Source organism: Amblyomma americanum, chromosome 1 (genome assembly GCF_052857255.1).
Source record: "Amblyomma americanum isolate KBUSLIRL-KWMA chromosome 1, ASM5285725v1, whole genome shotgun sequence".
Classification (NCBI taxonomy): domain Eukaryota; kingdom Metazoa; phylum Arthropoda; class Arachnida; order Ixodida; family Ixodidae; genus Amblyomma; species Amblyomma americanum.
Window position 1 is genome coordinate 241,451,728 of NC_135497.1, and position 26,431 is coordinate 241,478,158.

At 42.3% G+C, this 26,431-nt stretch overlaps 1 protein-coding gene across 1 annotated transcript in view; it reads right to left on the bottom strand.

Moving 5' to 3' along the window:
* Positions 1-208: 208 nt before the first annotated feature.
* The window catches only part of LOC144114830 (alanine--glyoxylate aminotransferase 2, mitochondrial-like), a 46,777-nt gene continuing 20,554 nt past the window's right edge, over positions 209-26,431 (bottom strand). Inside the window, exons 5-8 of the mRNA XM_077648816.1 lie at positions 22,543-22,691; positions 18,218-18,367; positions 14,274-14,372; positions 209-3,143 (exon numbers count right to left, since the gene is read on the bottom strand). Coding sequence (XP_077504942.1) covers positions 3,048-3,143; positions 14,274-14,372; positions 18,218-18,367; positions 22,543-22,691 — 494 coding nt within the window. The 3' untranslated portion in view covers positions 209-3,047. The remainder of the gene's footprint in view (positions 3,144-14,273; positions 14,373-18,217; positions 18,368-22,542; positions 22,692-26,431) is intronic.

Consider the following 26,431-nt stretch of genomic DNA (forward strand, 5'->3'; position numbering starts at 1 on the left):
ACCTTCATGCAAGACTCTCAGATAATTATTTATGAGGCAGAAATTTAGCCATCAAAAACAAAATGTAGGTTAAAATACTTTCCCCAAGTCTATCTTCAGTATGTCACACAGAAATGAGCAAGAAATATGCATGACAAATGCTAAATTTTTAACAAGCTTCCTACTGAGTAAAGTGAAGAGTAGAAGATGGCAGCAGAGTGAAGTCAAATAATGTTAAGAAAATATTATTTATTTCATTCATGCTGTCAATTGCAAGCAACTGTACTGCAAAATCCAGGCATTCTTTATCACATGCTTTTATAGATACAGTGTTACTTGGGATCTTGAAGACTGTATGCTAATGCTTTATATTAGGAACAAAATGAACTTATCGCAACTTAAGTGAACATACAGGACCCAGAATTACATGGATGAAGATACTATTGAAATGCCAAGAAAGCTGTTCTGAATCCAAATTCATGATGTTAAGACCAAAAAAAACTATAATCACTGCTTGGAAGTGATTGACTCGCAGCCTAACCATCCGTGCGCAAAGCACTGTCTCGATGCACGACAGTATGCTTGTGAAAATGGCTGGTGGTAGCGAAACATGTATTTAATTTTTTCACCTTATCTAACCTACCAAAATTCCATCTTCAGTGAAAGCAGTATCATTGTCATTAGCATGCAGTAATCTAATGATACAGGCCAACCTTAATTTGTCCCCAGTGTCCTTTAAAGGAGTATAGACACCTAATTTTGGTGGCACGTTTTCTTCTCTACAATGATGTGGAAGACACTACTACGCATGAATCACCATGTGATATTCGCCTAAGACCGCTAAATAATTTATAATCGAATTTTTCCTGTCGTGCTTTTTCTGTTTCGGTTTGAACAGCCGAACGATGGCTGTGACGTCAAAGAGTGCTTTTGTGTCATGCGAGGCATGGAAAAACATCCATAAAATCGCTGCTTTATCGTTTTAATTTACTGCAGTGCTGAAGTCAGCTTTCCTCAAGAGCTGGAATGACAACGAATGTGGAAATAGTGATTATATGGACGTTTTTTCATGTCTCACGTGACTTGTAGATACACGTTGACGTCACAGTGCCCATTCGGCTGTTGAAACAGAAACCGAAACTGCACGAGAAAGAAATGCGATTATAAACTATTTAGCGGTCGTAAGAGAATACCAGGTGGTAATCCATGTATAATTCCTTACGCATCATTATAAACCAGAAAACACGCAACCAAAATTTAGGTGTCTATACTCCTTTAAGGATGCTTGTCTAAGCATAAAATGGCAGTTATAAAAAAAAATTACAGATACACACATGTGAAATGCTGGGTGCACAAGTGCTAAAGAATGCATTTCCACCAACAGCCCACAGGATGCTCCTGTATTCTATCAAGACTATCTTCTTAACCTTTCTACTCTTTCAGGCTCACCTATACACCGTGTATAACCTAGCTTCTTGCCCATGAGGCCACTCATGCAGTGTTAGCTGTCGCCAATCATGTATATTGCACCTGCTTTTAAAGACAAGGGTGGTCTTTATTGTTATCAAGGTGAACCTAAACCTCTATTTTTATCTAGGTGAGATTTGCAGTGCAGAGCCAACAGTGGGTGAAAATCTGGCATGCAATCCGTAGAATGTATTTTCATATTCAAAGCATGTATCCCTCCTTTATACACATGCTCACACTGCTCGAGTATTACAAAAATTCATAATTTACATGACATAATCAAGGACTGACAAAACATACATACATATACGTAAATAGTAGTAAGCCTAAGGGCTTTCAAGAATGTGATCAATCCAACTCAGCTTCATGATCATTGTGCATTGTTAAACAAAACTATTCAAAATAAAAATGAAACAAGCACATCTCAACAAACCGATTTATCAATTCTGGGCCCTGAAAGGCGAGAATTACTTCAGGGATTTGTAGAACAAGCATTTGTGAACTCTGACTGGTTTAATAAACACACCGCAGTCCACAAATGACTTTACTGGTCTTCCAGCATAGCAGATAGACATGTGGTAGCCATTAGATAGAAGAAGATTTTGCATAAAGTCTGTTGAACTAAGTTCGTGCTGAAAGCCTTACTTGTTATGCAGCTACAGTAGCAGAAGTGACCAACTTAGCAACACTGACATAATGTAGCTTTATGCAATGGAACCTCGATAATTCAAACTTGCTTAATTCAAACCTCTGGCTTACTCGAACCAACGCTTTGGTCCCATCAACACCAGGTGTATTAAACGGATCCTCTGAATTCAAGCCCTACATGATTAAAAAAAATTTTCAGTCCCCTTTCAATTACTGAGAGTCTACTGCAAAGCTGAAATGCATACATTCCAAGTACTATACTGATGGCTATAATTAGTGATTTGCTAAAAATTAAGGTAATACAAGTGCTGGGCTATGTGCATCAAGGAGGACTTGCAGGTTCCTTAGGAGTCATTAAAGGGGCACTGAAAACCTTCCCAGGAAAGCACATCAACTCACTCAGTCACTGCATCACTGCATTGTGTTGTCACAAACACCTGAGCCACCCTCCCCTACCAGTTGGGCTGGTGGAGAAGCGCTGAACTCTCAGCGTGCAAAAAGTGATGAGAGGAGAGGGAAAGGCACGAAGATGCTGAAATTCAAATTTTGACTACAGATAACTCAGCTTCTAAGAATCGCATTTAAAAATTTCTTGCTGGACGATATTTGTGAATCAGCATCCTTTAACACCCCAGGCATACTGCAACTTTATTAGGGCCCCTTTCAAAGCCCCTTCAAGGCACTGGAGTTGTCAAGAAATCATTAAGGTAAGCTGAATGCAAATCTGCATCAGCGCATGTCACATTCCGTGAACTGCAAATCCTTCTATGCATGAGTATAAAGGAGGCAGCAAACAAAAAGAATTGCGAATGGTGGAGTAGTAATCTCTTAGCCCCCTTAGACATCTGGTAGTCAGGCCTATAAGCTTTGCACACACAGCATCTCCAATCCTCACACTATACAGCCAACAATTATATGAGAATGCATAATCATCCCATAACAGCACCATGTCGCTACTGTTGAACATGTGCAATGGCTCTATTCAGCACTGCTGCAGTGAAGTCCACATCAGCCTCAGTGATGCACATTGGTGGCTTGATCCTCAGTACCTGCATAAAAACCAGACAGAAAGTTGCATTTGCATAAGTCATTGCTTTTCCTAGCAGGATATGGCACAATAATTCTCTCAGAGTACTGTCTTTCGTCTCCATACACTTTGCACATGCTCATTTCTGTTATAGCAAATCAAGGATGCAGATATTGCTGGCACCACTTGACAACAACCAAGGCAGGAATGTTAAATATCACTTAATGGAAGTCATACACACTGGAGATCTTGTAAAGGAAGCCATCAGTCACTGAAGCCAAGAAAAGCATAGGGGAATTGTTCCCTGTTTAATTTGTGATGTTGATACAAACAAAATTTTAAAAATACCCTTTTGCCTTTCTTGGTTTCAGCGACTGATGGCTTCTATATCATATGTATGTCATAACGAAACCCTCATTTCCATAACCTTGTTGGCACAATCAATTTCAAAAAGTTGTACTCATCGTTGGCCTAAACTTTCACCACTGAAAAGTTTATAAATTTGTTCATCAATGTGCAAAGTCAGTGCCTCCTGCAAATGACACAGCCCTCTCAATGCATTCCTTTCAGTTATAGGCTTATGACATGCACATGCTTGAAAATATGCTCTTAGTGCTGTTCAGCCAAGAGTGAATGACGAATCTGTCTTCCTTATCCTGTGGCCCCTGCAAAATCAATAGCCTCCAAATTTTAGTTTGTCCATAATTTGTGCAGCGGTATGCAATGCTTTTGTAAGAATATCACGTATACTCTCTATCCATCATTCTATTGAAAACATTGATTCTGAGTGCCTAAAAATCTAAATGGCACAACCAATCATATTGGTGTGCAAAACAGTCACTCGCCAAAAATAAGAATAAAAATAAACCAGATAGGAAGAGTAACGACTAAAGGAGATGGCATTACAAGTGTCTTCTGGTGCCGTCATGCCTTTTCCTAGCCAGACAAGCTTTTGTTGAACCCCGGAACAGCCAAGCATATTAGGCTCTAAAATACTGATCTGTAGCACGGTGCTAAAAGTACTTCTATCATCGTGATCTGCAGAACTTTACAGCCACAACACTGTCTAGAGGGCTATTTACCTGTGGCGATTGCTGTAGTCTTTCTTTTCCTTTTTTTTATTATGCTTTTTGCAACAGGCCCTTGTGTTTCTTTGTTATTCTTGTTCCTTACTTAGCATGTTCATTTTAATTTTCTTTCTCCTGCCTCTTTTTTTTGTGTATTCTCTGTGTCTTTTCTATCTGTCTCTTCTCTCCCCTCTTTCCCATCTCCTCTGTTCACAATAACAACCATAATCTTAATTAAGCTTAAAAAAAAACAAAGGCTATTACATGTCCACTTTTAACTTACTGAAGCAGTGAGAAATGAGGTCTTCTTTTTGTTCTTTGACAGGGTTGTCAGACTCATTTCAGGTAATGGGTTAACTGCACGTGGCATTGATTATTAAAGCACACACTATGACTACTGCCAAGCTTGCCGTGTCTAGTGGAAGACCATGTATGAAGCTGAGAATCAGCTGTCCAGATATAAACAAGCTATGAAGCAAAGTTACACAAAAGGATGACCTGGCCTGATGTGCCTGATAACTTCTAGCTGTATGTGGAACAATTAAGACACCATCAGAGAACATAGGCCACAGGGCAGGAACTTGTAGAATAGCACTATTGTCCTTCTAAAAGCACAAAATTTTTTACAGTAGCTGCCCGAAGGAATTCCAGCAAGCATGCAAAGTAATCAAAGGGAAGCTTAACAAATATAAAGGAAGCTTTGATGTTACTCCAGTGCTGTGAGAGCAAGGCTCCATAACCATTGACCAAATTCAATAGCTGTAAGCCACCTGCCAAGGGGTTTGGATGACAAACATTGGTATCATGGCTTGTCAGGCATGCGAAGTGCCTTGGGTGCAACAACCTATGGTGGGGTGTAGATCACTGACCAGCTCTGAATGTTGTATGGAGATTTTAAATTCATTTTCTGAATCTGAGGCATGGCTGCGATATTGAACTGATTACACTATGCAGGAGAAGAAAGGCAGGATGCCTTTGCATCACTTAGCAAAAGTGCTATCAGCCACCTCTGAAATGCCTCACTATTCCAGGCACAGTTCAGCCATAACCTCCTATGTTTTGTCTTCTAGTGTCACATCACAAACCTTATTTACCCTTCATAATCTGCTCAAGTAAACAAACACTAAACATGATGACAAAAGCAATATTAAACGTTACCCTTTAAGGACCTTTGTACAACAGCACAAGACACTAGCACAAAAGCGAACGCAAATAAATTTCAGAGCAGGGACACTCATGCGAGTGCCCCAATGCAATATGAAAAAGACAGGCACAGTGCTCTAATACAAAAAAAAAATGACTGGACAACTACTGCACATGGTAATTCAAATTTTCAGCACAGCTCTTGAGGTAATTTCATTTTGCAATATACTGAGGTACAGAATTTGAGAGAGACATGTATACATGTATAGTTACAGACCACTTTTTTTTTTACCACACATAAATCATTCTTCAGCTAGCACTCCTCTCCAATACACTACTTCAAATACGATGCCGCCACTGCTGAGCCTCTTCTTGAGGCGGCCGCCACAGATGGAGCATGCCACATTCATCTGCTCTCGCCATACCCCCCTCCTTGGTGGTGACCGTGGCAACCCCCTTCCTGCGCTTGCTCTGCTGGTTATGCTGAAGGCCTACCACCATAACACTGGTGCCCAATGCCACTAATAGGCGGTCAACAGCTGCGCTGTAAAACATTAAATTTTGCCAAGAACGTCTGGCCATGCTTTCATATGCGCACTTCACAATTTTTTAAATGTTGCGCTTTTAACTTGTAATAATCCTGCATTTATAAATAAAAATTGGTAAAAAGAAAGAAAAATTTAAAACTTCTAAACATGAGATATCTCAAGCTTCAAAACTTTAATCTTAGACTTTTTTTTTCACAGAACTATGGACTTCACATGAGTTTTATCTTTCCACCAACATTATGCTCCAGCTATGCATTAAATGCAAAGGAAACTGCCACAATGGTTTCAAGAAGAAAAACTCTAAAAAGTGGTAAGGAGCAAAAGTGGTAAGCTACCCTAAAAGCAGTGAAGAGGCAACTAGGCATAGGTAAAAAATCAGATGTATGCTTTAGGAGACAAAGACGGCAATGTCATTAGCAATATGGAAAAATGGTTAAAGTAGCTGAAGAGTTCTGCACAAATCTATGTAGAGAAAGCCTTAGGAGTAATGCAAAGGGGGAAAGCAGCTGGTGAGGATCAAGTAAAAACAGATCTGTTGAAGAACGGAGGGGACACTGTGCTAGAAAAACTAGCTCCCCTGTATATGCATTGCCTTATGACCCTGTGAGGTGCACACCAAATCATCGTGGATTTTCGAACACAGTGCGTCGGACAGCGGAGCGCTGCGCGTGCCAGCCCAGCGTTGTGCGTGCTAAGGGTGTGTGCGAGGCGATGGCGATAAAGAACGTGGTGAGCACCAGGAGCGGAGAGCTGACGTATCAGAAAACTGAGGTGTAATGGAAGACAGCGCAGCGGAGATCGGGTCATTCAAGCGTGGAGGTGTCAGCCGCCGGACATTGGGTCCGTGCTGCCGTGGACCTCCCTTGAATATCCGACGCAAGCCTCCTGCGTTCCTTGCTAGCGTGGAGGTGGCAGCCAATGGACTGAGGGTCCGTGCTGCCGAAAAGCACTCTTGGATAGCCTGTTTTAAGCTTCTGGTGATTCGGGACGTCGTCGACGGATCCTGGCTATGCTTATCCTGCTGCTGCCAAGTTCTTCGGGCTGTTGACTGGAGACCACCGACGTCTTCCTGCAGTTCTCTCCGCTCCTAATACCACCTGGCTCCTTTCTGTCGCTTCTTTCGACGCGGCGCCAGAGAGGTCGCACTACAACCACCCGTGTCCGCCCTGTCTGCAAGGCATCCCCACTTCACTTGGGACGCTCAGTACCTGGTGAACTCTTTTTTTTTTTATTCTGTAGTGTTGTACCTTTGTTAGGTGTGTGTTTTTCTTGTTTTCGTGTCCGTTTCTTATTGGCCCCCTTTCCTTTAAATCACAAATATGGTGTCGTTTTGTTTTATCTGATCTCTTTGTTCTCTTGTCCTCTTGTTCGAATCTACACGCAATAGCATTCCTTTTCGAAAAGTCGGGGACGCGTTACCAATTTGCGACAGACCCCAAGCGTACCAGAGGCTTGGAAGGATGCTAACATTATCTTAACTCACTAAGAAAGGAGACGTCAAGGACTTGAAAAATTACAGGCTGATCAGATTACTGTCTGTTGCCTACAAGGTATTAACTAAGGTAATCGCTAAAAGAATCCGGACAACCTTAGTCTTCAATCAAACAGACGATCAGGCAGGCTTTCACACCGGGTACTTGACAATAGACCCTATTAACGCTATCAATCAGGTGATAGAGAATATTGTCGTGTGTGTTATTATTATTATTCCCTCATTTTGCACTTAACGTCATCTTCAACCAGCGAGGTCCCGATCGACGGTGAAGAGGTCGAAGCTCGGTAGAACTCGCTCGTGAGCCCGGCCACGACCACTTGGCCTGTCTCTGGCGCCTGCTACTGTGGTCCTGGTCCCCCATCGTGCCTTCGACCCGCGTCGTCTGAACGACCCGTGACAATATAACCAGCCCCTATATATAGCTTTCATTGACTATGAGAAAGCATTTGACCCAGTGGAAACCTCAGCAGTGATGCAGGCATAGTGGAATCAGTGTGTAGAAGAGTAGTATGTGAAAATACTGGAAGATATCTATTGAAAGCACAGCTACCGTAGTCCTCCATAAAGTCAGCAATAAAATCCCAATAAGGAAGGGTATCAGGCAGGGAGACATGAATTCCCCAATGCTATTCTCCGCCTGTTTACAGGAGGTGTTTTGAGGCCTGGATTGGGAACAGTTGGGAATAAGAGTTAATACAGAATACATGTATAATCTGCGATTCACTGATGACATTGCCTTGCTAAGTCACTCAGGAGATCAACTACAAAGCATGATCAATGAATTAGACAGGCAGAGCAAAATGGGGGGTCTAAAAATTAACATGCAGAAAATCAAAGTAATGTTCAACAGTCTCGCAAGGGAATAGCAGTTCACAATTGGTAGCGAGGTACTGGAGGTGGTAAGGGAATGCTTCTACTTAGGGCAGGTAGTGACCGCTGAGCCGGATCATGGGAGGGAAATAACTAGAATAAGAATGGGGTGGAGCGCATATGGCAGGATCTCTCAGATAAAGAATAGCAGTTTACCAATATCTCTCAAGAGAAAAGTATACAACAGCTGTATCTTACCGGTACTCATTTATGGGGCAGAAACATGGAGGCTAACAAAAAGGATTCAGCTTAAGTTAAGGACAACGTAGTGAGCTATGGAAACAAAATTGATAGGTGTAATGTTAAGAGACCGGAAGTAGGCAGAGTGGGCGAGGGAACAAACGTGGGTTAATGACATCCTAGTTGAAATCAAGAGTAAGAAATGGGCTTGGGGCAGGACATGTAATGTGAACGCAAGATAACCGCTGGTCTTTAAAGGTAACGGAGTGGATTCCACGAGAAGGCAAGCACACCAGGGGGCAGCAGAAAGTTGGGTGAGCGGATGAGGTTAAGAAGTTCGTGGGGATACGGTGACCACAGCTGGCAGAAGACAGGGTTAATTGGAGAGACATGGGAGAGGCCTTTGCCCTGCAGTGGGTGTGGTCAGGCTGATGATGATTATGATGATAGTGATGAAGGAGCACGTGCTAGGAACAATACTTCGTATACTCCGTTTCATACATCAGTTGCAACGCTGTCAAAGCTAGCACTCTTGCTTGCGCTTCCTGCATCTGCGACCAAAAAGTAGTCTTTCTCTGGTGAGCGAAACATACTAAATGCTTTGCCTGTAGGCTTACCGGATGACATATTTGTCATATTCTTGATTAAATGCACTGTTATTGCTGACAACATGCTGTCGCTTTCTCGTGCCATAGGCCACTCAGGCACAGAAAAAGCGCGGAGTAACACACCTCCCTTTATTTTCACGTCCAGACTACCGTATTTACACGATTGTAAGTCGACCTATTTTTCAAAACTTGAAAACCCGAAGTGGGGGGTTGACTTACAATCGAAACGAAAATATCGCACTATAAGTAAAGGCGAGGCAAACAAGATATCTGGCATGCTACAGTGTGGTTGCATTTTTGCTGCGCGTCTCCGTCGCACCGCTCTTGGTGCTGGCCTTGAGCAGCTGCTATGTCAACGCGTAGAACTAACATCCTCTCCCCGTGCGCGCGGGCGGCGGCCGATGGCGGCTATCGATAAGCAGCAAACTGGCACCCCGCACGTGGCTGCTGACTGCAGTTGCTGATAAGCGGCGGTGGCCCGATAACGCAATCGCGTTCTACGGGAAGCTCAAGCGTCCAACAAGTTTTCTTTTTACTTTCAAATGCGCGCTCGGTGCTCAAGGAAGCGTTGATAGTTGATGGGAGGGCCGCTGTTCCAACTGAGGCGGCATCCCCACTCGGAACGGCAGCGGTGCCGGGGAGTGTCGGTAGCCAACGGAAGAGCCGAAGCCATTCACACGAAGTTTCTCTTTGGCTCTGACGCATTTGACTACTGCCGGACATGTTTCACAAGTTTTTAATGTAGTGATTCGTCAGTCATCATTTGTGCTCCAGGTCCGGCAAGCAACCAGCGCTCGTTCACGGCTACATTCAAGATGGTTGCCATTTTTTATGCCGAAGAAACGAACAAACGCGTGCCGGGCCGCAAGTTCAATGTTCGCAATGGGTGATACAGGTGTGGCAGCTGCAGCGAGGAAAGTTTTCAGCCGTTCCACGCAATGTCATGATGTGGCTGTTTGCTAAGTGCGGGATTTCGCTGGACGATGATGTTAGAACGACATGCTGTGGGACCGCAGTAGCGATCACGGCGGCAGCGCTAGTGAGGACGATGGTGCAAGTGTAGATGGGTAGTCCAGTGACTAATACATTTTCATTTTGGAATGTGCCCACGGGCACGCCCGCGCGCAGCAGCCTATAGTGGCTGGCAATAAATGGCGGTCGCTGGACAATGCTATCGCGTTCAACTATTCAAAGCCAAGCTTAACCTTGGAAGCTTTTTTTATTTTTCAGAAATGTGATTGGGGGGGGGGGGGGGGGGGGGGTGTCGACTTACATTTGAGTCGACTTACAATCGTGTAAATATGGTACTTTCGTACCTTTCACAGCGTTGCACCTGATCTATGAAACGGAGCATAGTAAAATCTGCTGGTATAAACTATAATGCCATCAGACTCAGCAGAAGTCCAAAGCCTTGCACATACACAAGCACAGCAATGAGCCAATGAATATTCCAAGCACCGCTGATTCTACAAGGAACATGGATAGCAAGTCCAAAGTAAAATCATTGCCAGGCAAATTTCAGTACGGTTATCTCAGAATGCATGCTCTTAACTGAAGTTTTTAAAATAAACTTTTATATTACAATAGCATATGTCTTTAGCATATGGACTTCTAGATAGCAAACAAGCAATTTATCATGGCACTTCAGAAAACTACTCAAAATCTTCGTGAAAACCCCACCTACACTTGGCATCCATGCGACCCAAGGATGATGCAGCAAAAATAGCATTCGTGAAGCAAATCCAGCCTTTAGATAATACAAAACAAAGAGCAGGCTATGACACTGAAAGTGCAGCATAAATTACCTTGGGTTCTAAGAGAATTCTGTTATTGCAACATTTGTGGAGTTAAAAAAAAAATGTATCAAAGCTATCAACAGCCCAGAGGCACCCAAATGGAAATCTAAACATAGGGCACGTCTGCTGCAGACTGCTCTCACAGTGTACAGCACAAGCCGCTCATCAGCAGCGACACGATTACCTGCAACCTCAGGCTTTTTGCGATGTCAGCAATTGGAATACAAGATCTTATTTTATTTTGATGCACAGCCTTTGTCAAAGTTATACAGCCCATGGTCTCAGCTTGTAAGCCATGCAGTAAGTCTCTTGTAGTGTTCATGAAATTCCTAAGCTCCAGAAGGATGAGGATGCAAATTTCTGACACCTTAATGGCATTTGAAATGCTCGTGATGCAAAATGAGCCATGCTGTATGGCTCAAAAGTGAACATGTTGGGTTGTACATTTTTGAAAAAATTGAAATTGAAAACTGGGTTTTGAAAACTTGGTTTTTGAGGAAAGGAAATGGTGCAGTAGCTACCTCACATCTCGAACCCGTGCTGTAAGGGAAGGGACACAGGAGGTGGCTAAAGAAGAAAGGATGAAAGAGGTGTCATAGTGCAGGGCTCCAGAATAATTTCGACCATCTGAGATAACACAGTACAAGGGTGCCTTTTGTGTTTCGCCTCCACTGAAATGCGGCTGCCGCAGCGGGGTTCGCACCCGGGAACTCTGGCTCAGTAGCCAACCACCCTAACCACTGAGGCACCATGGTGCGTTGAGAAAGGCTGCACTATGCATTTCTGGCTGAAGGCTCTGGTGCACAGTTTTCAGTATAGTTAAAAAAAAAAAAGGCAACAATAACACCAGGCAATTACTTTGTCCGCAGATGACAATGTCAGTCCTTGGGCAAAAAGTGTCTGCACAAATTAGACTGCTTGACCTGCTTAACATGTGTCAGTTATTTTCAAAGTTAGGTCGCCTGTAAAGGACGGATACTAAACAACCATATCCATGCATGCATGCCTCTAGAACATCCCTATTAAAAGCTTCCCTTCTCTGGTGGTATAATGAACAATAACAATGTCACACTCAAGAAAGTCACATTTGCCCAAGTCTTTTGAATGCATACTTAATCAATAAAACTTTGGAGCATAAGTGCTGTGTTCCTGAGAGGAAATAGGCAGAGTACAGAACATTTTAGTGCTTATCTGTGCTGTTCCCATGAAAGAAGAAAGTTGCTTGTAAATCGCACGGGTACATGGTCACATAGGAATATATGCTACTAGACTCTGTATGTTCAGCGGATAGCAATTTCCTATCAGAGAGCAAAAGCTAAAAAAAAAAAAGGACTAAAACAGTTGGCAATTTCGCAAACCACAATGGTAGGTAGACAGCCCCTGCAAACATTTATAAAACTGATAAAAACAAATATTATCAAAGTTTCATTATGGTTTCTAGGCCTTTCTGCTTGATTTATTTTTTTATCCACATAGGGTACAGCTGTAAAAATGCCAGTGTTTTTCTTTTTTCTACCCCCTTCTGGCCACAGCAGTGCCACCGCCTACAGTAGCACTGCTGTCACCGGCTGGGGGTAAAAGATGAGGTTACAGCCCATAGAATACGCATAAACAAATGTTTTAAAAGCAGTGTTCTGATTTCACACTGCACCTATGATACCGTCCCTTCATGAAGAAAGTAGAGTACATCCTAGAACAGGTTGTGAAAGTATGGAATGCCATTTCAAAGGTGACGTATTACTAAAACACTGCAATACGTGCACCTGGGAGTCATCCCTGGCTGGGGTATGGCCATGGCCCTGAATTAGGCTAGCTGGTCACAGAATCCAGACATAGAACAGTTGTCCACACATTTGTCTAGAGCACCCGAGTGGCACACACTGCTGTGCATTTATGACAATTGCTACTGCATGGTGGGTCCAACATAGCTTTTAAAGACATGATGAGTTGAACAAGGTCCATGGGAATGTGCATGAATGACAGGTTCGTGTTTGGAGCCTTAGATTGCTTGTAATAAATGCAAGTTTACTCCCCAGTGCACCATTCGAGCACTCTAGACAGCTGTGTAGATGCCTGTACCTAGCATATAAAGACATGGCATAAAGAAACAGAGAGGAGCACAAAGACACAGAGAGAATTAAGCGTAACAACACAGACAGGAGTCCTGTTTTTCTTCTCCTGTCTATACCTTTATGCGCTAGTTATAACATATATCTGTTGGTGTGGGGCTGGAGCGTAGCTGAAAGAAAAACAAGCAAACAAAACTTTCAGAAATGTTTTTCTCGTTTCAGAGGGCACCCATGGAGGTAGCAGTTCGTTAACAGTTGGCGATTACTTTGAAGAAGGGTGTGACAAAGTATGCCAAGTCATTTCGAAGCTATCTTTTTATAACACCATGATAAATCTGTGTTGTGATGCCAGATATGCCCAAACAGGCGCTCTATCCGCTGGGTGTTTCTTCTCAAAATTGTGCAAGCTTCTTGTGAAGTCCAACATGCTGTCGCATGCACTACACTTGCTCTCTAATGCAGTCATTCAAACTAGAAAGCCTAGACAAATTTAAATGAAAAGCAGCTCTGAAATGGCAATAAATGAGCAAAAGCAAACAACGCACTGTAGCAGACGATGGCACAGACAGTAACCCCACCCGCCTGCCTGCCTGCCTACTAACACCTGTGTGGAGCACACTCGGACGGTTCCTCACTGCTGGTAACATTACTGGCGACATGATGGTCACATCATATGCTACGCCAACAAAGCTGATCATGTCACGAGTAAGTCACTAACAGCTCTGCCGTAAACGAAAGAAGCTAGCTATAGTAAGAAACACCGTGATCTTTTTGTAAAGTTGCTTGATCCGGGAGAACAGTTGGCTGAGTAAACTCAGTAGCTATGGCGTCAAGCTAACAAGAATGAAATCACTGGCTCAATCTCAGTATTGCAGCTGCATTATAATGAAGGTGCAATACAAAAATGTTGGTGTAATAAGATTTCATTGCACATTAAAACATTTCAATGTAAATAAATTGTACTGAATTTAAAAATGTGATCAGAATAAATCTGTAGCCATTTACGTGCACCAAAGTGTGCCTCATAACCCATCGGTAACTGTAGTATTCAAAAGCTGATCAACATCTCTTTCTTTTAGGAAAATGGAACACAGCGTAAAAGTAAAAAAAAATACCCCCTAAACATTAAAGTGGTTTGAATGGTTGCCGGTGTATCAAGACATAAATGCAACATACATAGGCACATGCATTTTTATATATTCATGCCACTTGCTCTTCAACACTTTGTACAATAGTTCGATCCATCACAGAAAATAAACACTGTCAGTTGTTCTGAAGAACTTGTGCAATCAGTGAAGCCTGCTTAAAACTGACTGAGGCACTGCATGTGACACACAACAGATACCATGTGACATGCTCCCTTGTGCACTACTTACATGCCCGTACTGTCCACCTTTGCCAATAAGAACACCCATTTCACGACAGTGCTCCAGTATGGCATTCACTTTTTCTGCTCCAAGGGGAACTTTCGTTTCCTGTAAGAAACAAGATGCATGTTCGTGCTCTTAGTACTCAAACACCAAAACGAAAAGCCCACATAAATAATTATTTAGAGCAGTGCTCATATGCATCAATGCTCTCTGCAATTTCTGAAACGCATCCCCTGAATATGTGATCCATCAGCTGAGCATAGCTGTTTCTACCAAGTGCACCAAAGGCAGAACATTGCATGAGAATAAGTTTCACTGTGCACATAATTAAAAGGACCTTTCATTTAGTTATGGGAAAAAACCTTGGTTGGTCTTATAAATGGTGAGTGACAAAAATACAAACTAAACACAGTAGCAAAAATTGAAATGCACACCATGTGGTAGATGCGAGGACTTCCATCTTTAAGCATTTGTCTTCAGACAGGAGAAATTTTTGTGGACACCTTTCCTTATGACATGACACAGTATTTATTCTTAAAAACAAACAGTGAACCTTCATAATAACAAGCTGCCTTATTTGAAGTGTGTCATGGTCTGAACCAGACTGAAATTTTATATCAGATTATTCTGAATGCAATGGCAGTTAATTCTGCATATTGTGAATTGTTGACACTCTGGTGGCCCATTGACATTGATCCTTCGCTATTCTATTTTTTTAATCTGGCAAGACAAATTAAGTTGTGAAGGCCACGTAAAAACACCATGCTCATTCTGTTAGCTTTCCTTATCACAGTCGTTTAGGGGGCACAGGGGGAAGGCAAGAAAACAGTTTGATGCCATCTGCTCGTAGGTGTGTGCACAGTGCCATCTTGCTGAGGTTACAAACTTTTTATTTATTTATTTATTTGAACCTCAACGGTCCCACATGAGACATGAGGGGTGGGCATATGAATGGCGGTTGACAATGACTGTTCCATGATAATCATGAAGACGACACCGTTTCCTTGATGGCAGTCTTGAAATGAACAGGATCAGAAATTTGTGCTAGACCTCTGGGAAGGTCATTCCAGTCGTGAGCTGTATGCAGAAAAAAGGACTTTTGGAATGTGGCAGTGCGGGCATGATCAGGGATGATGCTGTTGGGATGGCCTGCGCGAGGTGTTCGACGGGCTGGTTGAATGAGCTGGCTGTCACGTGGTGAACAATGAAAAAAACCTGTGATAAAGGTAGAGGAGTGAAATTCGGCGACAGGAGACGAGAGAAGGAAGTTGTAGTTGAAATTTTAAGGCATATATGCTAGAGTATCGCGAGTAGTTTGAAAGAATGAAACGAGTAGCACAATTTTGAACTGATTCAAGGGCTGAAATGAGGTTAGACTGGCGTGGGTCAAAGATTGCACTAGCGTATTCAAGTTCAAGTTTAGGTCGCACAAATCTTTTGTAAGTTAGTAATTTTAAGGAAGAAGGCGCCATGGGCAGGTTATGACGGAAGTACCCAATTGTTCGATTAGACAAATTTATTGTTGGGCTAATGTGGCAAGACCAAGATAAATCACTAGTGAGGTCAATACTAAGGTATTTAAAAGATTTAGTTGCAATAATTGTAGTATTGTAAATTTTATAATTTTGTGAAGTATAATTTCCGCGGTGGTGAAAAGAGATTATTACAGTCTTTGTAGTATTCAGAGACATTAGCCACGTAGTGCACCATTGCTGTATGCTATCCAGGTCATTTTGGAGGACAGAAGCATCGTCCGCGTTACTTATAGGGCAGTAGATCACGCAGTCATCCACGAAAAGGCGGATGGTAGATGTTACTGTGGAAGGTACGTCGTTAATGTATATTAGAAAGAACGCGGGGCCAAGAGGCACTAGCTAAACCGGAGGGACAAAAAGATGGTGAAAAGGAGAGACCAAGCAGAAATGAAATTTATTAGGGACTGATGGAAAACAAAGCATTTCACAATAAAAATGTTTGGTGTATGCAGGCAACAGGGGAGGGGCAGAAGGCAAGCATTCATGTATAGATGTCACCAACTTCACAAAAATAATAACTCACTCTGTGAGACTAAGGAGGAAAAATATACCTTCGGCAATCATGTACAGAATTTCACCTTCTTCAAAAAAGTAATGAAAGCTCACTATAAGACATAGTGACTAAATTGTAAAACAAACATGCTCTCTGCTCAATGGTGGGAATTTGACTGACTAAATGTGCCCAAGTCCCTAATAGCCAAAGATTTGACAGCCTAGTTGGCTGAGTCAGCAGTAGTTTTAAGGCGCACTAGATTTTTAATATCTGCACTGCCTGGAAGGCGGTGCCAGGATAACGTCAACAGTTGTTTCCTAATGCAACTGGTATGAACAGACCCCTTGGGGTTTTATCTCTTATGTGGCCTGAAAAACTGCAAGCCTGGACAACTTCCTTGGAGATTTTTCTGTCAGTTCGACAACCATATGAAATGACCAAATCTTGCACATCATACCAGTAAAAAAAGGAGACTTCGCAAGTATGCTTTTTGGATGCCTTGTCTATGTTAATTCACAAGATGTACCTTTTGCCTGACATCCATTAGAATGGGCATAAAAAAGTTGGAATGGGAGCAGGACAGTGACAGCAAGCACAGCATCCCATGACCAATGTCAAGATACTGGAAGAACCATATTGCTGCCTAGCAGATATGCTTCAGATGCTAAATACATCATACTTTTGAACCAAAATAAAAATCCCACCACTTTGCTGTAACAACCAGTTTAGTTCAGTACCTGGTTCAAGTACTTATAAAGCATTGGAGTGTATATGTCTAGATGTCTAAGGCCCCTCTCTTTTTACCAAAATAACACTTAGATATTGCAAAGTGTTCCTGCTTTCCTGACAATTTTGTTTATATAGCAGTTCACAGTATTTGGCAACATTTAATGCAAAAATTAAAGTTGAAGACTGTTAAACCATGAAAAAATGCTTGCATATTAATAATAACTATATCGCAAAGAAAAGCATAGTCCCATACAAGCTGGAATTATAAGCATTGATAGTTATAAAGTATATGCACCACCAGATTTCAAGGTTACAAAACAGATATACTCCGTTTCATACGACATACCTTGTGCATCAGGGAAGGTGATAGTGGAAAGGAGAGGAATGGAAGGGGGCAACAGAATTGGTACTATTAATAACAAATGGTAGGTCATGCAACTGATTGTGGCCATGAATTAGGCTTGTTTTACGAGTATAATAAACCAAATGAAAATATTAAAAGGAATACTGCGTCATTTCACTAATTCATCCAGATGTTGGGAAGCTGCAATGTAACACTGGAATTTTAAGCAGTGCTTCTGAAATATATAAACGTCCCTGAACAGCTGCGATTAAATTCATGAGCAAACGCAGATTTATCACCTTAAAAAAAAAAAGAGCAGGAGGCTATTTCTAACCACAAGAGCTTCGAAAAACCCCAGAGTGCACAGACCACCAGTTGAGAACCACTGGTCTCAGTAATCTTATTTTAAATTCTGAACACATGCGCAAGCAAAAAAAAAATTAATAGCAGAAACCTCTAATAAAAAGCTGTGAAGTATGGTAATTTCAGCTGACAGTGACTTCATAAAATTGAAATCAACACTGTTTTCAACATTTATCAATGACTACAGTCAACTCTTGGTATAAAGCTAATTAATGGTTATGAATGAACTTCACGATTTAACTCTTTTTTTCTTTTTTTAAATCAAAGAATCCACTATATTCCACTCAACTTCATAAATTGCTGTTTACTATTTGCCATTTGCCTCACTTTAAAGATATATTTACACCATTAACATTTACAAATGCAACAAGCCAGACACAAGGCCCAACAAAGCTATGAAACTATATCACCAAGCAGGAATTCTGCATCGCCAACTGTGCAGCCATGACCAAGACACGGCACTTTCTGTGATGTGACCTACACTAACCTTATTCTCCACAAGCTCCACACCCAACATGAGTCCTTTGCCTCTGACATCACCGATCACAGGAAACTCTTTTCTTAGTGATTCCAGTGCTTGCAACAGCCGGTTTCCCATCACACGAGCATTTTCCATGCAGCCTTCATCATCCAAGACCTGTGTGTTAAGTAAAAAACAAAACAGTGTTTTAAACAAATGTTCTGCCTCATAGGCGTACTGAACAAAAAAAAGATTGCTCTTCACTCTGGACTTCACAGAAGAACAAAATGTGAAAATGTAGCATAAAAAGAAAGAACGGGCATAAATGTGGTAACACAACAGCTTCAAGCCACTATGCAGCATCTATACTCCATCTCTCCATCTCACAAGTTGTTTGCGGGGGTGTGCAAGCTACGGTGTTCTCAGCCAGTCAGAACGCAGTTCACTGCAAAACGTGTTCCTCCGCGTTTCTCACCCCGCAAATGGTGGCTTTACCCCTGGGAAGGAAACTACACCAGTGTCAGCTGCTACGCGCAGGAGGCTCGGCCGACTCGGTGGACACCATGTTTACAAATGGCAGCGCACCACTTCACAGCAAGCCTCCACAGTGCTGTGGTTGAGCCGACTTTCACAGCTAATATAATCAGTGAATGAAATGCTTACTGTTCTTTCAAAACACCATCATGAACTACCTTTTCAATTACTGTAATAATTGTTTGAAAAATTGTCACCATTCACAGTGCTGCAAACAACTTGTGAGGCGAAGTATGGTCACACTGACTGCCAGTAGGAGCCTTTACAGCAAGCTTCACAAATAGCCTTGAGCAATGTGTTTAGTACCCATGCCAAAAGAGAGACAGAGAGAGACTAGGAGAGGACAATGCAGTCAGTTATTTGCATGTTAGCAACAAACAAAGCACAGCCAGCTTTTTCGAGAAGCAGAAGTGAGGACACCTACTTTGCTGAGAATACATACTGAATTAACCACAGCAATGTTGCCACAAAGCCACGTGAAGCAAACTAATGTGTTACCACTCTTTTTGCCACAGCTGCTGGAAAGGAGTGCAGGCGTACTTGAAACTAAATGCACAATTGGCATGGTTTGCAAAAATTTGATATTGGTTTGAAAACATTTCAGACTATAACGTCACATACCTACGCACTCCAGGGCCTTACACAATATAGTCAGCATGAATTGAAATAACCTTGGTCTCTATTTTAAATGCAAAGAAGGTGCATCAGCCACTTGATTTCTGATACACAGAGGTGTGGTACAGTAATGCCAGCTAGAATTTTCAGAGCTAGCATGATAGCTAGCGGTATGCCAGATTACCAAACTGCAGTAGTCATTTCATCTGTTGCATGGCTGCAGCAGTGCAATAGGTCAGTCTTTCAGAGGCTCCCCTCTTTACAGATGTTATAAGAGATGTCATTGGAAGCAAGCATTTAAGTTACGTTTGGGGCACAATTTGATGCAAGAAAAAGATGTCAGTTAGGTGCAGTGAAAGAGAGTTTGTTAAAGAAACCAACTGCAAAGTCATACAAGGCTAGCAGAGCCACATTAAAAGCGCTGATAACAAAGATTGAAGCAAAAGTTGTCATAACAGCAATATCTGTGCAAGTCTTCCAACAGATTGTCTTCTGTCATGCATAGTAAGTTGCGGCCTTCAAACTCATTATATGCAATAAGCACATCTCTTGCATGAAAAAAAAAAAAACACAGTAAGGTGACTGAATCCATCGACACATGGCTACAAAATTAAGTTGGGAGTAATGCCTGTAGCTTTCTCTGCTAACAGCATACCCAGAATACTCATATGATACTGATATGGAGCATACAAAATCTTTCCTACTCGCTTCCTTTGAGTTCAGATATACAAACACTGATGTGTACTGAGAGCCACTGCAAGGGATTCATGCATCAGTTAACACAAACAGTGGGACCTATTGCGATATGTAACACTGTGAGAGTTTAATATACAGTACACTAGCGATAATTCAAACTCAGATAATTTGTCCTTTTGGTTAATTCAAACAAATTTCAAAATTTTGGCTGGCCAGCTATATTTTCAATGCTTGCTCCAACACTCTCAATGCACGAAAAGCAGCGGTCAAGGTCAGATACATCAGGTTTGTGGTGCCACATGAGCTGAAAATTCGGCCCCTCCAACTGGTTAACTAAGACACGTTGCGAAGGGGGGGCCATGTCGAGGTCCGATAGCCACTTCAAGCGATCCTGTCACCGGGTAGTTTTGTTTTCTGAGCTTCACTTTACCAGCCCAAAGCGATAGTAGCTGTCGGCTGTGCATCAGTGAGCCAAGCCCAGCTGTGTGCCATTTCAGACCCTGATTGGCAAGTCGTTATTCTTTGCTTGGTTCAGAAGGAGTCTCGCCATTCAGGCACAGATGTGCGCGCCTCTTGCTTTTGTTCCCATGGTTCTTCCCGCGCGCCAAAAATACGGGCTCATCACTAAGTGCTCCTAATTTGTGTGGTGAAGCCATCCTTACATGAGTGCAACCACTTGTGAGAAGGCTCCACCGCTACCACTGCCGCACTGTACCTGCGAAGGAGGCCGCGGAAGGCCTTAATATTTTGAAGTAGTTCTGCTTTGCATTTCATGAATTTCTCATTTCAACCGCATCACTACAGCGTCACAAACATATCGTTTCTACCAGAAGCACTAACGACTGGTACATTCCATGCTTTCGTACTAATTATAAACATCAGTCACTAAAACATAATCTCCCTTCAGTTCTAAACACATACATATTTCATACCAAGCCTACGATAAATCAGTTGAGGCAGCAATTCCTTAATATATTATGAGATCAACACTTAAACACTGCCTTGCATGTTATTACTTAAGATATTGATTTTGTTGTGTTTGATGTTACTGTTCCTTTTTAATCGTGTATAAACTATTTTTCCTTGTTTGTCGTTTCCATGTATGCAATATGTTTTCCTATATTGATTTTTCGACATGATATTGAAATCCTGCGCCCCATACTGAAATTTCAAGTAGTGTCTCTCCTGTATTTGCAATGTACATTGAGTGAACTTCACGCTGCCCTACCTTGTTGTGGTCTCTTGAGCCCAGTCAAGCTGCCTCGAGCAGCTTTTTGCCCAAGAGCCCCTTCCATGTATATGGTAAAATAAAGGAACTGAACTGAATTGAATTGAATTGATGTTTCCTACAGTTGGCATGCATAACAGCATGACGGAATTGCAAAAAATATCACTGCCGCACAGTTTCCACTTGAAAGCAGATGACCATTGCTCATTTTTTTATTAATTAAATTTACTGTGCAACAAAACGGTTTTCTTGGAATTTTTTTTTTGTAGCCATTCAATGACGCGACCTTGAGATAATTCGGACGTTTCTTCCAGCCCCTTGAGATCCCAATTACTGTGGTTTTACTATAATGGAAAAACAGGGCATCACTGCAAACTTTTTTTTAACGAAACAACCAGTTGCTAGTTGGGTAAACATATCAGAAAAAAACCTCGGCTCCCTTGAAGTTTGAATTAATAAGTGTCTATCGTAATTTTTATTTTCGTTGCACCCTTGCCTAGCACAGCTTTTGTGCAGTTTCAGTGATAAAACCTTTTCAGTGCAAGATAACAGAGTGGTATCCTTGGAGTAAATGACACCACTTTTGTCACTGCAACTGGCACATTTAGTGCCACGTTTCCTATTCTCGGCTACAGCGAAAGGCACCATCAAATTCCTCTCATATACTGGGTCGCATGACTATGCTTGAAAGCAGAATGATGAGTATGTTTAAAATCATGGTTGTAGTGCTGAACTGTAATGACGCAGATGAGAAAACAAGGTGAAGACAGTTAAGCACGTCACCATGCACCTTGCGTTGGCTGTGCTTGTCTTGTTTTGCTTGTTCCTGTCTCTACATTTCACAGCAACTATGTTGAGCTTCATGAGTTGGATCTGAACTCACAAAAACATGGCTGGTTTCAATAAGCAACAGAAAATTGGCAGTATTACAAGGTAGGACATATCTAGAACTTTCAAACAGCTGTGCAATGAATCAATGTTGATAAAGCGTCAACAGGGGGACACACGAAGCACCCCGTTTCATGTTTTTGATTAAAATTAGTGATTTATGCTGCATCTAACCCTCTGGAAAGTTGCTGCCATGCTCTGATAACACACAGGAAAACTATATGTCAACTGTGCATTTCCTATTGCCACCATTTATACTCCATGCTCAGTTACAAAGTCCACAGCTAAGCTTTTTACTGCAACAGCTGCCAAAGTAAAGGCCTGAAAAAGTGCAGCGAACACTAAGCTCAAGCAGATGCGTTGAAAACAAAGAGCAACTGGGGTGACTGACCTCAACAACAGCTGAACCAACAGCAGTAGCCACAGGGTTGCCACCAAATGTGTTGAAAAAGCTAGCTGCATCCAGGGCTTTCGAAATTTCTGGTGTTGTGATCACTGCAGCTAGTGGAAAGCCATTACCAATGCCCTTTGCCATGGTCACTGAAATGATCACGAAAAAACAGAAACACAGAGTTGCAACATGTGCAAACAGCAAATATCATTAGAAGTAACATAATGCAATCAGTTTCTACAAATGGTATGCTAACTTTTCACATCTATTAACCCATTTGCTCACCTTATGATAATAATTTTAAGTGAGCATGTGTGCACAATGATAAATACAACTCAGTGCTTCATATGTTCAGCACAAATGCACATCAAGCAGAGGCAAAATTTGATTTTCTACAACACGACTAAACCTGTGTGACCCAGGGAGCCAGGTATGTAGAAACCGGGATCCCAAAGTCAAGTTTTTCAGAGGTTTTCAGTTTCAGTAGACAGGTGAGTGAAGACTGTTATGGCAGCAAGCAAGGACATGCTATTCAAACATAGAAACAAATCAAAACATAGAACAAAAATGTAGTTTGAGTCATTACTTTAAAAGCACACTAGCAGATGCAGGCTAAAACAATTTTGCCTACATGTACACATATAAATATCCAAGCCTTCCACTACTCTTTTACTCACTGTACATTTTTGCATTACTATTGTTAACAACTGTTAAATTTATACCCCATGCATAAGGCCCCTCACGTGCACGTTGAGTAAAATAAGGCCTAGCAGATATACTTCAATCAGCCGTAGTGGTACAGTGGCTATGGTATTTGGCTGCTGAGCCAAAGGTTATGGGATTGAATCACAGTTGTAATGGCTGCATTTCGATGGAGGCGAAATGCAAAAACACCTCATGTGCTGTGCAATATGTCAAATACCATCATGACCACAGGTGGCACATTCTCATTCAGCTTTCACTTGGGCAACATGAACGAAAGCATGTGACATGCATGCTGCTGAGTGATGTGTGTTTGTGGGTGTTACAGCCCGTATGCTCTATTGTACTTGTTTCAGCTTGACGCACCAGTAATGCTAGAATTAGTTACACCGCTGTGGTAACAAGAATCACATTTTTGAAAGCCTAAAAAGTGATAAGGCTATTACAGCTAGATAATAACCTCTAATTAGTGAAATGAGGTACCTAACTATACACTAGTTGATATGTTAACTATTAGATTTTAGTTAACCAGGTTGGTACTAGTTTAAATTTCTTAGCTGTTTTGTGAAGTTTGGCCCCAGAGCTGATATTACACCATTGAAAAGATTATTTTCAAATGATCTATTAAGGCTTTATTGGATGCAAAGGGGATAAGTAAATATATAATCATATTCACATAAGGGTCCCAAAGCCAGATCTTTTTTATAAACATTGACAGCAGTCTTTGGTGAAATAGCATATTTACACGAATATAACACGTTTTTTTCATCATTTCACTGGCTTCAGAATGCACCTTGCATTGTATTCAGAACTAAGGTACAGTAATCCCTTGTTATAACGAATCGATTTACTCGAAATATCGCTTTATTCTGAATTTCTTCCAGTCCCGACCAAACGCATGCATTTTAAGCCGCATTACTCGAAGTGCATGAAGAACTTGACCCGCTTAGAGTGAAGTGCCAAGCGGAGGCATCGCCACCCCCGAGCGGTGGCATTAGTCTCATGCAAGTACAGATCAAGCCACAAAAGTGCCAAACCCATGACCGACGACCTGCCTAGTAAGGAGTACCAAGCGAGTGCCGAGCGCCCCCAGCTGCTGGGGGCGCTCGGCAAGCTGTCGAATTCTATGGTGCAGCGTGCCCAAACCCTTAATCTCAGTCACAATCGCATCACTGGTGTCGCTCTTGATAGAATCCACACGAAAATAAAGTTTTTCTGACGTTTTGCGATGCCGGAAAACTGAGGTCTCTTGGATGCCGAAAAGTAGAAAAAGATAGTGGGCAGGCTTCTGCCGTAGCATTCATGGCATGCACTCGATGGCAAAGTTTTACTGCTCTAAAGAGCACTTCTGGCACTGAAACATGGCAAAAGAGCACAAAAGAAGTGTCCCTCCGATTATGGGACCATTCACACTTCCGAGCCGCAGAGGTTGTGCGACTGTTTTGGTTGAAAAGCGACAGTCGCAGGCGAGTCGCTCGCTGCTCGATTTTCCAGCACTGCGACTGCGAGTCACGAACCACTGAACCAACGAGCGAGTGAGCTCAGCTTTTGACAATGCCAACTGTGGATGCGCCAGGCAACGAACTGAGCTGCTCCCTGGCTACCGTAGTCATCACTATAGTCATCGCTAAGCCAAAGCAGACAAAACTCTCGAAAGCGCACGAACAATGTCATTCCCGAGAGTTTTCGCTTCAAACGAGAAGGCGACCCGACCCACAGGTCGCGCTTGCAAGTGTGAACAATGACGTTGTCAAGCTGCTGACCGGTCGCATGCCCTTTGCAATGTTAAACGCGAAGAGCTACGTTAACAAATTGGGAAGTGGGGAAGCCAGTCTAAAAATTTGCTCGCCACTCACCATAATCAGCCTGCATCGCAATAAAACACCACCCCTAGCTTCGTTGCACTTTTGACGGTGCAAATCGACCGATAACTTGCCGAAAACATGAAAAATCCGAGCGTCACCAGCGGCGAGTCAGGCTGTCAACATGGCAGGCCAATGCAACCATGGTATTTCCCCGGCAATTTTCTCGAGCCGGTCATGCTTTATTTGCGCTAGCCGACTAGACGAACGGTCTAAATGTGGGGTAGTGTCACTGAATTTTGTTTCTAGACATTTGTCAACGGCGCGTACGTGCGACGCTGCGCGAACACCAACACTCGAACCATAGAATTAGCACAGTGTCGTCGACAACGGTGCGCCAAATTGTTTGCAAACTTCACGGCTGCACACCTCGGGAAAAAATTGCCCAGTAATCTGCAAAGCCCTTACTACAAAACCGTACAGTTTTCACGATCACGCTGCGTATCCACAAATGAGCGGCTAATTGTTTTTTTGGGCACAACAAACACAACCTCTGACTCGAGCCACTGCATTTGCGGCGCTTTCCAGCATGATACTGTTGTAGCCTTCTGTGACCCCCCCCCCCAATAAAAGCGGCCACTGCCTTCGATATAACCTGAAATACCCCCATAAAAGCGGCCACTACCTTTGCAATTCGAAGTACCCTAAGCAAGTGTTTTGCCACATCTGCACTCTGCTTTCTCCTGCTCCCATCCACCTTTAAGCCAGAGCCGACGCAATACGCTTTGCTCCTAAATTTTCTAATGGCAGTTGTTCATCTAACAAAGAAGACGCAATACAGTCCATATTCCAAATACAGAAAAATTAGTTTTGCCCTATCACTGGAGCAAGCAGCGCAGTCAGGTGTTTTCTTTCAGTGTTTCCTCAGTAAATATGCAGCATGCAATGCTTTGAATAACATGAATTGATATAATATTTTCCAGAAGATTTATTCTGAGCATTGCTGATTTGCATGAACTAATAAAGGTAAAGAATTCTTCCACGTTTCCCCCACCCCCTCGATGCTTCGTGCAGTCTTTTCTGTGCTTCGTGCCGCTGACTGAAACAGAACCGAGGGCCTAAAAGCAGCTGTCTTAGTACCTTTGCAGTTCTCAAAGCGGGTGGTGCTCGTTTCTTTGATGATGGGAAGACAGCTGCGGTGGTTACACTTGCTTTATTATTGAAAACTTCTTTGCAGCTGAATAGGATGTGGTTCCAGCAAGAACAGTAATGAGGGATGACAGTTTCAAATGATGAAACGCATGTGTACCTTTCACAGGCATAGCCATTACAAACCTCTGATTAAGTTATGCTTATTTTTCTTCAACAGTGCTTTCTGGTACCTA